The sequence below is a fragment of the Nerophis ophidion genome, linkage group LG06, assembly GCF_033978795.1.
Source record: "Nerophis ophidion isolate RoL-2023_Sa linkage group LG06, RoL_Noph_v1.0, whole genome shotgun sequence".
In the NCBI taxonomy this organism is placed as follows: Eukaryota; Metazoa; Chordata; class Actinopteri; order Syngnathiformes; family Syngnathidae; genus Nerophis; species Nerophis ophidion.
This window is the reverse complement of record NC_084616.1, coordinates 24676202-24689668: the sequence shown is the minus strand read 5'-3', so window position 1 is coordinate 24689668 and position 13467 is coordinate 24676202. Positions and strand designations below refer to the sequence as shown.

At 39.8% G+C, this 13467-nt stretch overlaps 1 protein-coding gene across 3 annotated transcripts in view; it reads right to left on the bottom strand.

The window, feature by feature from the left end:
- Positions 1–4130: 4130 nt before the first annotated feature.
- LOC133554417 (segment polarity protein dishevelled homolog DVL-1-like) overlaps positions 4131–13467 on the bottom strand; it is an 87509-nt gene continuing 78172 nt past the window's right edge. For 2 of the 3 annotated variants that reach the window (XM_061903155.1, XM_061903156.1), the window contains one exon: positions 4131–7200. In XM_061903155.1, the coding sequence (XP_061759139.1) occupies positions 6719–7200 (482 nt within the window). In that variant the 3' untranslated portion in view covers positions 4131–6718. Of the gene's footprint in view, positions 7201–12285; positions 12325–13467 lie in introns of all 3 variants that reach the window. The other variant, XM_061903157.1, reaches the window with a different exon arrangement.

The following is a 13467-nucleotide window of genomic DNA, read 5'->3' as shown; positions in this document are numbered from 1 at the left end:
TTTTACGCTTCATAATGCGCCACACATTTTCGATGGGAGACAGGTCTGGACTGCAGGCGGGCCTGGAAAGTACCCGCACTCTTTTTTTACAAAGTCACGCTGTTGTAACACTTGTCTTTCTGAAATAAGCAGGGGCGTCCATAATAACGTTGCTTGGATGTCAACATATGTTGCTCCAAAATCAGTATGGACCTTTCAGCATTAATGGAGCCTTCACAGATGTGTAAGTTACCCATACCATCACAGATGCTGGATTTTCCACTTTGCGCCTATAACAATCCGAATGGTAATTTTCCTCTTTGTTCTGGGGGACACCACGCCCTCTGTTTCCAAATATAATTTGAAATGTGGACTCGTCAGACCACAGAACACCTTTCCACTTTGTTTCAGTCCATCTAAGGTGAGCTCGGGCCCAGCCAAGCAGGCGGCGTTTCAGGGTATTGTTGATAAATGGGTTTGGCTTTGCATAGTAGAGTTTTAACTTGCACTTACAGATGTAGCGACCAACTGTAGTTCCTGAGCTCATGTGGTGATATCCTTTACACACTGATGCCGTTTTTTTATGCAGTACCGTCTGAGGGATCAAAGGTCCGTAATATAATCGCTTACGTGCAGTAATTTCTACAGATTCTCTAAAACCTTTTGATTATTTTACGGACTGTAGATGGTAAAATCCCTAAATTTCTTGCAATAGCTCGTTGAGAAAGGTTGTTCTAAAACTGTTCAACAATTTGCTTACAAATTGGCGACCCTCGCCCCATCCTTGTTTATGAATTACTTAGCATTTCATGGAAGCTGCTTTTATACTCAATCATGGCACCTACCTGTTCCCAATCAGCCTGCACACCTGTGGGATGTTCCAAATATGTGTTTGATGAGCATTTCTCAACTCTATCAGTATTTATTTTCACCTTTCCAACTTCTTTGTCATGTGTTGCTGGCATTAAATTCCAAAGTTAATGATTATTTGAAAATAAAAAAAAGCCTATCAGTTTGAACATCAAATATGTTGTTCTTGTAGCATGTTCAACTGAATATGGGTTGAAAATGATTTGCAAATCATTGTATTCCGTTCATATTTATATCTAACACAATTTCCCAACTCATATGGAAATGGGGTTTGTATATATTATACATATACATATATACATATACATACATACATATACTGTACATACATTATATATATATATATGTATAGTGGGGCAAAAAAGTATTTAGTCAGCCACTGATTGTGCAAGTTCTCCCTATTAAAATGATGACAGATGTCTATAATTTTCATCATTGGTACACTTCAACTGTGAGAGACAGAATGTTAAAAAAAAATCCAGGGATTCACATTGTAGGAATTTTAAAGATGTTATTTGTAAATTATGGTGGAAAATAAGTATTTGGTCAACCATTCAAAGCTCTCACTGATGAAAGGAGGTTTTGGCTCAAAATCTCACGATACATGGCCCCATTCATTCTTTCCTTAACACGGATCAATCTTCCTGTCCCCTTAGCAGAAAAACAGCCCCAAAGCATGATGCTTCCACCCCCATGCTTCACAGTAGGTGTGGTGTTCTTGGGATGCAACTCAGTATTCTTCTTCCTCCAAACACGACGAGTTGAGTTTATACCAAAAAGTTCTATTTTGGTTTCATCTGACCACATTCCATTCTCCCAATCCTTTGCTGTATCATTCATGTATCCATTTTGGTATAAATTCAACTCGTCGTGTTTGGAGGAAGAAGAATACTGAGTTGCATCCCAAGAACACCATACCTACTGTGAAGCATGGGCATAGAAACAACATGCTTTGGGGCTGTTTTTCTGCTAAGGGGACAGGACGATTGAGCCGTGTTAAAGAAAGAATGAATGGGGCCATGTATTGTGAGATTTTGAGCCAAAATCTCCTTCCATCAGTGAGAGCTTTAAATGGTTGACCAAATACTTATTTTCCACCATAATTTACAAATAAATTATTGGAAATTCCTTTAAAGTAAATTCCTGGATTTTTTTTTTCACATTCTGTCTCTCACAGTTGAAGTGTACCTATGATGAAAATTACAGACCTCTCTAGGGGACCGAAAGCAATGGATATCAAGCGGGTCTAACATGATACTGTGAAAGTTCAATCCCTAGTGGCTCCAACACAGCTGCGAGAGTTCAGTTCAAAGTGGATCCAATATGTAATAATAATACGTAGAGGAATAGATCACTTTGTGGACCCCGACTTAAAGAAGTTAAAAAACTTTTTCGGGTGTTACCATTTAGTGGTCAATTGTACGGAATATGCACTGAACTGTGCAATCTAAAAATAAAATTTTCAATCAATCAATCAATCAGTCAATCAAAACTCTGACTTGAGATCAACTTAAACCTAATCAAGTTTAAGTTATTCAGGATCACTTTGTTTTCCGGCTTAAATTAGTCAAACATGGGAGAGGCTAAAAAACTACCTGATTAGTCCCAAATCAGCATCTTCTAGCCTTGGGACGAGCAAGTCAGGTAAAAGGGGCGTGGTTAGCATTAGCTAACCAATCACAGACATGGACTTACTCAGTGGCCTAGTGGTCAGAGTGTCTGCCCTGAGATCGGTATAGGTCGTGAGTTCAAATCCCGGCCGAGTCATACCAAAGACTATAAAAATGAGACCCATTTCCTCCCTGCTTGGCACTCAGCATCAAGGGTTGGAATTGGGGGTTACATCACCATAAATGATTCCCGGGCGTGGCACCGTTGCTGCCCACTGCTCCCCTCACCTCCCAGGGGGTGATCAAGGGTGATGGGTCAAATGCAGAGAATAATTTTGCCACATCTAGTATGTGTGTGACAATCATTGGTACTTGAACTTTAACATTGCACGGACAACAAATCAATTTTCTTTATTCAGGAATAACAATGTATCATATTAAGGGTAAAATATATAAAGATATTATATTTGAAAACCAACATTACACACTCTTTCGTGGGCCGCTTGTTCAGCCTGGGTGAGCATGTCACTCGTGAGCTGTGACCTCACATCCTTCCTGTGTGAGTAAGTGCGTGAGGGGCTATGACATATGCAAGCATTTTGTTATTTTTACCTCCCAGAAAAGCCACGCACGTACTGTAAAAACGTAAGCGCCTTGATAAAATCTGCCCACTGGGAAAGTACACGCAATAGCGCAGCTCAGAGGTCCCACACAGTCTTGTCAAATGCCACTCACGCAAATGTCAGCATTTTTTTTCTTTTACATTGCATCTCTCTACAACAGTGGTTCTCCAATGGGGGTACGCGTACCCCTGGGGGTACTTGAAGGTATGCCAAGGGGTACGTGAGATTTCTTTGAAATATTCTAAAAAAATAGCAACAATTCAAAAATCCCTTATAAATATATTTATTGAATAATACTTCAACAAAATATGAATGTAAGTTCATAAACTGTGAAAAGAAATGCAACATTTAGTGTTGATAGCTAGATTTTTTGTGGACATGTTCCATAAATATTGATGTTAAAGATTTCTTTTTTTGTGAAGAAATGTTTCGAATTAAGTTCATGAATCCTGCGATGAGGTGGCGACTTGTCTAGGGTGTACCCCGCCTTCCGCCCGATTGTAGCTGAGATAGGCACCAGCGCCCCCGTGACCCCAAAGGAAATAAGCGGTAGAAAACGGATGGATGGATGGAAGTTGATGAATCCAGATGGATCTCTATTACAATCCCCAAATAGGGCACTTTAAGTTGATGATTATTTCTATGTGTAGAAATCTTTATTTATAATTGAATCACTTGTTTATTTTTCAACAAGTTTTTAATCATTTCTATATATTTTTTTTACAAATTGTTCAAGAAAAACCACTGCAAATAAGCAATATTTTGCACTGTTATACAATTTAATAAATCAGAAACTGATGACATAGTGCTGTACTTTACTTCTTTATCTTTTTTTTACAACCAGAAATGCTTTGCTCTGATTAGGGGGTACTTGAATTAAAAAAATGTTCACAGGGGGTACATCACTGAAAAAAGTTTGAGAACCACTGTACTATACAATGTTGATTTTAAAGCCATTTGACCAGTCTCTAGGACAACTCCATGTATTTCATATGAATGATCATTTATGCTGCTATTTGATAATCAGCTAAAAAAAAAAAGCCACAACTTCCAACATATAGATTTTTAATCATTTATAATAAATTTGTATGTACAATCAACTTTTCTTTTGTAAAGAAAGACAATTAAAGAGAACGTTATGACTGCAAACAGTGTTTCAGACTACAACTTGCAAAGTGCTCATTAAACTTGTTGGCCTCTTGTTTTGTCATTAATTTGGTACAGCCAATATCTACAGTACTGACATGTACTGTACTTCAGACGGCTCCCTCTTGATAACATCACATTGCAAAAAGTCAGTCACTCAGTAGGGCTGTGTGACAGTTTGTCCACATTTGCCACAGCGAAACTACAAAACCTTATGAGTCACTTAATGACCAGTGAAGGGAATGAACGGTGACTAAAAATACCGATCATTGAAAGTATTTTCTTCAAAATTAAAATTTTTGCTAATCCCCCCAAAAATCGAGAAATATCAACTTTGTTTGCGAAAGCAACATCAACGTTGAGAAGATCAAATAAATACACAGCTGCTCATATCACACAGCCCTGATCAGTCCCGCCAAAATTGTGCAGGCTTGTGTGTGATTGACACAGCCTAAACTTTGATTGGCGGCATATTTTTCACAAGTTTGAGGCTTATTTTTTTTCCCCAATAAAAGTTATTTAACTTGTGATTTTATTGAATTTATTATGAATGTTGTTACTTGAAACCTTAACCTCAAAAATCACAGGATTTCAACACAATTTGGAAAACAAACACCGCTCGTTGTCAAATTACTGTACTGTTATATTTCATTATTACAATTACAGAAATAAACATCACTGTCAACAAGTTAAGTTGCAGAAATTGTCTGTGTGTTTTTTTGCTGGAAAACCATTTGTCCATTCAAAACATTCATTTATGTACCCACACATTCACAGATGTATGTTAGGAGCATTTGTGAATTGCTGAGAGACATTTCTAGCGCTAATTTGTGTCAGTCAATGAGAGATGAGGCGAGATTAGCTTCACAAGGCCATGTTTAACCCCTTAAAAGAAAAATTATTTAGCCCAAGCCCCGTTTCAGCCACACTAAACCAGCGTTTAAGGTCCCCCTCCTCGGACAAATTTTTACACGGGTAAGTCGGCCGTGTAATTCTTGAATCTCCGGCACTTAGCTTTGTATGGACTCATTGATGGTTTACAAAGCGACTTCGGATAGGAAGTGACGCCATAAAAGACCGCACCCAGACGGGAAATGTGGTCAAATTAAGACAGAATAAACTAACAAAAACATACCTTTATTTATGTCCTCCTTTTGGTGGGTAGCACACCAAAAACCGCGACAGAATGTGCCCGTATTTCGATGGCGAGGACCACCAATCAGCATTCCTCGCCGCCATGGAGGTTTTATAGTCTTGAGTCACTTTTAAGAGTAATTCCACCTCGTCGTCAGACCACAAAAATAATTATTCTTCACAATAAGAGCAGACATTTTCTATACACTTCTAAATGACACAACAAATTTTTTTTCCTCACACATGCGTACTAGGTCGCGTTGCACCAGCAGAGGGAGGGGGAGGGCGTCTTAAACGTTGGCATTGTGTGTGGACACGGATAAAGTTAGGTGTGATCTACCCTGGATAACCTTATCTGGCTTTAATGTAAACGGAGCAAGGTCAGAATTGCAAATTGAAATCGGTTCTTAGTCATATTACCCTGTTTAAATACATATTTAAATACATATAAACTAGAATGTGAGGATGCCAGTTCTTCGTGCCCGAGACAGGAAGAGGAAGGGCAGGACAACAATTGTGTTGTGATGTGAATTATCTTGGCAAAAAACTGACCTAATTGCCAAATGAATTGGCACGATCATCGCAAATTCCTGGAGGGACTGCCTGTTGATTGAGGACACCAACTAAAACAACCTCTGTAGGAGATGTCCGCTGTTTGCAATCAGATTTAAAGACGTTGACAGTGAACGTGACGGGGATGACGGTACATTCGACAGAACACAGCAACAATTGTGAACGCTGGCCACTGATTGACGGATGTCTGATTGTCAGTCAGCCATACTGATGACATATGGCACTAGCAATGCAAAGCAATCACATAAATAACACAAACATCTTCCAGTGTACGAATGGTTCTTTTTTGGCAGGAGGCAGCCTCCGGCCCCAAATAAAGGTATAAAACTTTGAACAAAATGTGAAACTTTCTTTAAGAAAGTCATGCGTTAAGCCGCCCCACCACCCTTTGGGAGATGAAGAAGATACGTGCCGATCGCTACCCTGTCGGAGGTAGCTTGTTGGCAGGTTAGAGCTTCTAAAACTCAGTGGCTATGCTACAGTCACAAGTTGGGGACGGCGTGTCGTTTTTTTTTTTCCCATCAGCTCCCAAAAATAGAAAACATAAAAAACAATAAGTGCGACATGAGGGTGACGGTCTGGGGATTGAGATCCAGGCCAAGGTCTTGCAGAGGAACACACATCCACGATGGAGTGATCTTTCCGGAATCACTTAAACTGTACACTGAACATGCATCCAGCCACACAATTGTGCTCTTCCTTCCCATAATCCTTTGCGACACAGTAGTAGTGGAGTTGTTAAATAACAAATGGAGCTGTAGTGTTTTAGAAGGCACTGTCCTGTCACATGATGTCCACAAAAAACTCACAGGGATTGCCCATGGCGTGCTGGAAGGACTGGCGGCTGCCCGTGAGCTCAGGGGGAATGGCGGCTAACTCCCTCCCGGGGGGAGCTCCTGGTGGCGTGCCGCTGCTGCTGACCGAGGCTTTCGGGGCCAGTCGGGCAAGACAATACGGCGGCGGCAACCCCGGAGGGCCGTAGGAGGAGGCGTGGCTTTGCTCACTGTGGGCGCAGGAGCCTGGTCCAGGCGGGGAGAAGGGGGCATGGCTGTGGGTGAAGGAGTACTGGTTCTTGTGCGAGGGACCATGACTCAAACTGGATCGGGCGCGACTGTGATGGCTCATTTGACTGGCGCACCGGTCGTCACGCCTCCCTCCACGGACGCCTGGCTCGGACTCCCCACATGTTGCCTTGTGCGACTTCTCCTGCGGGGACGAGCGCCTACCTTTGTTTGCACTGGGGTGGGATCCACTGCTGCGGCTCCCTGTTGGGAAGACACATTTGTCCCGTGTCAGCACATGTCTCATACTAAGGATTGCTTTAGACCAGCTGGAAACAACACACACACCATCCTTCATACAATAGGGAAGCATATTTGGTAAAGGATGCCACATACAAAGCCGCAGAATGACGACATTGAAGAAGTCACCATCAATGTTATCAAAAGTTAACATAAAGCTATAAAATATGTACATCAATTCTGTTTAGTGCAACTAACATGTTTTAATCATATTTTTCATCAGTGATCTAGAGAGCTGAAATATTAGTCTTCAACCTTATATAATGTATTGTATTCTTCAGGTATAAAGATGTCAATATACAGTCGCGATCAAAAGTTTACATACACTTGTAAAGAACAAAATGTCATGGCTATCTTGAGTTTCCAATAATCTCTAGAACTCTTTTATTTTTTTGCGATAAGAGTGATTGGAGGACATACTTGTTTGTCACAAAAAACATTCATGAAGTTTGGTTCTTTTATGAATTTATTATGGCTCTACTGAAAATGTGACCAAATCTGCTGGGTGAAAAGTGTACATACAGCAATGTTAATATTTGGTTACATGTCCCTTGGCAAGTTTCACTGCAATAAGGTGCTTTTGGTAGTCAACCACAAACTTCTGGTTGAATGTTTGACCACTCCTCTTGACAAAATTGGTCCAGTTCAGCTAAATTAGTTGTTTTTTCTGACATGGACTTGTTTCTTCAGCACCAGTTTCCATCCATCCATCCATCCATCCATTTTCTACCGCTTGTTCCTTTTGGGGTCGCGGGCGGTGCTGGAGCCTATGTCAGCTGCATTCGGGCGGTAGGCGGGGTACACCCTGGACAAGTCGCCACCTCATCGCAGTCATTTTCACCCCTCGTGTTGAAATATATCAAAATTAGGGTGGTCTCAAAGAGGGATTTTTTTCAAATTAACTATGTGTCAGTGTAGAGGTGGCCCTCTAGTGGGTTCTTCAAACCACCACAGACTGCCAGGAATTCATTGGCAGTAAAACAGGCTCAGAGAATAATACTACCACCATCATGCTTGTGGCATGGTGTTCCTGGGATTACAGGCCTCACCTTTTCTCTTCCAAACATATTGCTGGGTTTGTGGCCAAACAGCTCAATTTTTGTTTCATCTGACCACCGAACTTTCCTTCAGAAGGTCTTATCTTTGTCCAAGTGATGTCAGATGAAACGGAAATTGAGCTGTTTGGCCACAATACCCAGCAATTTGTTTGGAGGAGAAAAAGGTGAGGCCTTTAATCTCAGGAACACCATCCAACCATCAGACATAGTGGTGGTATTATTATGCTCTGGGCCTGTTTTGCTGCCAATGGAACTAGTGCTTTACAGAAAATAAACAGGACAATGAAAAAGGAGGATTACCTCCAAATTCTTCAGGACAACCTAAAATCATCAGCCTGGAGGTTGGGTCTTGAGCGCAGTTGGGTGTTCCAACAGGACAATGACCCCAAACACATGTCAAAAGTGGTAAAGGAGTGGCTAAATCAGGCTAGAATTAAGGTTTTAGAATGGCCTTCCAAAGTCCTGACTTAAACATGTGGACAATGCTGAAGAAACAATCCCATGTCAGAAAACCAACACATTTAGCTGAACTGCACCAATTTTGTCAAGAGGAGTGGTCAAAAATTCAACCAGAAGCTTGTGGATGGCTACCAAAAGCGCCTTATTGCAGTGAAACTTGCCAAGGGACATGTAACCAAATATTAACATTGCTGTATGTATACTTTTGACCCAGTAGATTTGGTCACATTTACAGTAGACCCATAATAAATTCATAAAAGAACCAAACTTCATGAATGTTTTTTGTGACCAACAAGTATGTGCTTCAATCACTCTATCACAAAAAATAGGAGTTGTAGAAATTATTGGAAACTCAAGATAGCCATTATGTTATGTTCTTTACAAGTGTATGTAAACTTTTGATTGTGACTGTATTTTAAATGCAAGTACAACACTTTAAACCTTCTGTATATCAGTAAGTGAAATTAAATCATGGAATAGATTAGGTAAAAAAAAAACAAAAAAACATTACTGATATGATCCAAGTTTGGAAACTGTTGAAAGTGCAAAAAAGATAATCTTATTCGCTATTAATTTATTTTTAATTGATTAATTATGGGGTATATTGTGAACAAAATAAGAAGAGGGAGTGAACAAAAGTGTTGGCAATTGCTATGTAATGGAAAATGGAGTGGGATTAAATAAGCTCTGCCTCGTCCTACTCCTTTTCAAACATGTTGAAAAGAGAAACTGTAAATTGTGATGTATCATGTTGTAATTGTATGCATGTTCGAAATAAACTCAAACCGTAAGTTTTGCAAGAAAAGAACTGTGGACCACTAAAACAGAATTTAAAGAAAACTGGACAAAGACATATGGCTTTGTTTTGCCTCATCAAGTACAAAGACAATGGGTTTGACTTACTAAGATCCAAACACCACGCGCTGAACAGCGTGTGCAATCTATACATTTGTGCACACAGTTAAAGTACCAATGATTGTCACACAGACACTAGATGTTGCGAAATTATTCTCTGCATTTGACGCATCACCATTGATCTTTTTCGCCCGGGATTTAAACTCACGATTTACCGATCTTAGGGCGGACACTCTAACCACTAGGCCACTGAGTAGGTACTATTAGTTGCCGTGTTTAATAAGCTATGGGAAACTGGTTAAGTATTACTTAACATAGACAAGTGTGAATTGAGTAGTGAAGTAATTGACCCATATCTTTCTCTGTTATCATATAGAGCTACCCCATTGGCTAATGGCTGCAGCCCCGCCCAGGTCTTAGGGCTTCAAACAGCAGTTCTTCAACACCCTTCTCTCCGATGCCCAAAAGTACCTGATGTTACTGCTGTTGTACAAAAGGATGGGGAGAGAACACTAAAAGACACAATTTTTAATGAGACATTGTTGTAGGTATTTAGTTCAATTCATATCAAGACAGTGTGGATCACCAAGACACTGTCACAAGGCATTGTAGTGCAAGCTCATGGCACACCACACTTATATCTGTTGCACAGTCCTAATGGTACTATCGAAAGAAAAGACACATCAACTTATTCCCATGCCCGCGAATGATGTTGAGAGACAAGTTCCCTGTACCAATCGCCATCAGAGTGGCTCCCTCTTTCAACACCCAAACTATCAGATTATTCAAAAAGGCCGGAAACTACACATTCTTATTTTTCTTGGTGGATGGGATATAATGTATGAATTTTGTTTTGTTGAAAAGTCGAAGAAAAGAACAAGTGTTTTGTATTTTCAAATGATTTCAATGCTTTTGAAAAATGTACAGTGGGTTGGTATGTGTTTGACAAGTTAAATAAATACCTTGGTATAGCTCCAGTTTCTTAAGTTTTGTTTTTGTTTTAAAGGGAAGATGTGGTGTAAGACTGAGGGGGGCAGGATGTGGCACGGGAAAAAGACCCAGATGTAACAAGTTGGGCAGGAACATGAGAAAACAACAAGACACCACTAAAAGACAAAATACGACTACATTCTTCATGTCTATTATGGGTGTCTTATTCAGGGAAACACTATTAACCCAAGCACTTATCCAGCAAATTATTATATGCACACACCAGCCTCCAGAATCATTTTCTCTATCAATGTAACCCATGAGACAAAATTGCCCTATAGCAAAGAGTGCCAGGGCAAAACCACATAAGGACAAAGCATAGCAATTGCCAACAGAAATATCCACTGGACACAGTTCAGAAAAACTACATTTCTTATTAAAGTCTTTCTGTATTTTCAACAGAACATAAGATGGAGCCAATTGAAATAAAGTTATTAGGTTATTGTTAAATCCCTGTTAGTGTAAGTGCACACTTCTGCCTTTTGTGGCATAGGGCATGGGTTTGTTTCCTGGCCAAGGCTGCGTGAGGAAGGGCATCTGATGTGAACACTAAGCCTAAACCATTTAGGCAATTGAGTGGTTGTGGCAACCTCTAACTAGGAAAAAGGTGAAAGAAGATTTGGTTATCACCTCTGCCTGGAGGTAATGTAACCGTTGCAGTTTATTAATTAGCAAAATAACTTAAAGTTACTTGCCCATTTTCATTAAACTTTCAAGCTATATCTGAAATGGCAAAATAAACTAAAATTAGTTTGAAAAACTCTGTTTTATAGAAAAGAATGTAAGTGGTGACTTACTTACAAAAATACATTAAATAATAGAAGGTTGTTCGCCAAATTTTCATTAAACTTTCAAGCAATATCTGAAATGGCAAAAAAACTAAAATAAGTTTGAGAAGCCTTTCTTTATATAATATAATGTAAGTGATGACTTACTTACAATAAATATTAAATAATAAATATTGTTATTCATAAAACTTGATAGGAGTTTTTACAAGATACATACACTACAAATACAGAATGACGCATGCTCCATGGGAATTTAGAAAAATGTAATACATACATGAATGTAGTGGCTTAAATGTACTCAAATGTTTACATATGATGGTTTCAATAACTTCCCGTACAGCTATCTACATAAATCATTTAGTATTCTGGGTTTTTGTAATGTTCATAAAAAAAAAAAATATTGAAAAGGAACATGATATGCCTGCATCAGATGATAAGATACATATACCGGTACATATACTAATTATTGTTCAATGTTGAAGATAGTGATGAGGCCTAACATATAATTGCATTGTCATTACCTAACATTGTAGCTTCCCCTTTACCAAAGAAGCCCAACAGTACTGGGTTAAAACGGTGCATGATCGCCCTCTATCAGTGAGAAAAATAGTACTAGCTGAAACTGGTTGTCCTGCACCACCATACACCTCCCCAGTACAGTGCAAACACAGGCCAAGGAAAAGGTTCAGAGAGGAAAATGGATACATGACACACACTGGCCAAAAGACGACACATGGACAGGGAATACGCTACATTGGATGGAACATTGAGCACTAGACAAGCACAAGACAAAAAGCTAAAAAGAATTAAACTGATGAATGAACGCTGGCATAGAGAAGAATGACCAATAGAGGTGAAGAGGAGTCGGATGGAGGCATGTGGGGGTGTTGCAGGCTTACCGATTTCCCCAGTGTCCTGGGACTACCTCCTCCTTCAGTCTACCGTTGCCCAGCAGAAACAAAGGGAACAACACAATTACACACACCTTCCCCACTAACTAAAGTACGGTAAATGTACCGTAATAGTCCCAGTTAGGGTTGGAAGTCAAAAACCGGTTCTTGTTTAGAACAAGATTGCAGTTATGGATTCCTGGGAATCATTTGCCAGTTTTGTTACCAATTCCCTTGGCGATGCCTGTGGACAAGCGTAACGCCGTCACGCACGGAAGCAGCACAAAAACTGGAATTATTCACGAGAAAGGATAACAACAGGGCAACTTCCAAAACTTGTAAAGCATTTCATCAAAAATACAAAATATTAGCAGAAACCTTAGCATACAGACAATGTAAAAACTTTGAATAAATGACAGGGTTTTGATCGCGCCCGAGCCGGAAGTGAATCTTTACCAACAGCAACAGGGGCGATGTAGTGCAGGTAACTACCTAGCTGAATAAATAAATAACACTGCCTGTCATGTTAACAACTCATTGTATAATTTGCTATTATTGACTTTAAACATGAAATGAATACCTATGCAAATCGAGATGAAACAGTGTCTGATTGGCAGGCTACACGCGCCTCCTCCTTTCTCAGTGTCTGAGAATCGTTATTCATAGTGGAGACATGTAATTAGTCAGAAAAATCACTTATCCTTTCTGGAAAAAAACTAATATGCTTAATTTTCTGCAAAACAATGCTTATTGATTATAGCTGATGGTTGCAGAATTGCACAATGTGCACTTTTATTCGACTTAACTTGCTTGTACTTGTCACTAGCTGACAGTTTTACTTTTGAGTGGTCGGCTCATATATTATTTAAAAAATAATCTTTGTATGTAATATTTTGTTTATGTCTACAATAGGGCTGGGCGATATATTGATACAGTATGCGCGATATATCGCGGGTTTGTCTCTGTGCGACATAGAAAATGACTATATCGTAATATTCGAGTATACGTTCTCACACAGTTGTATTTAGCTGCGGGCATTACACTGTAGTGACTACAGGCTTTTCCCACTCCTTGTGTCTCCTCACAGACAGCAAGTGCACAAACTTACACACGTCACATACTTTAACGTCATACGTCACATACGTATACGCCCTCGCCCAGCAGAGAGGTAGCAGCGTGGCTAATGTTAGC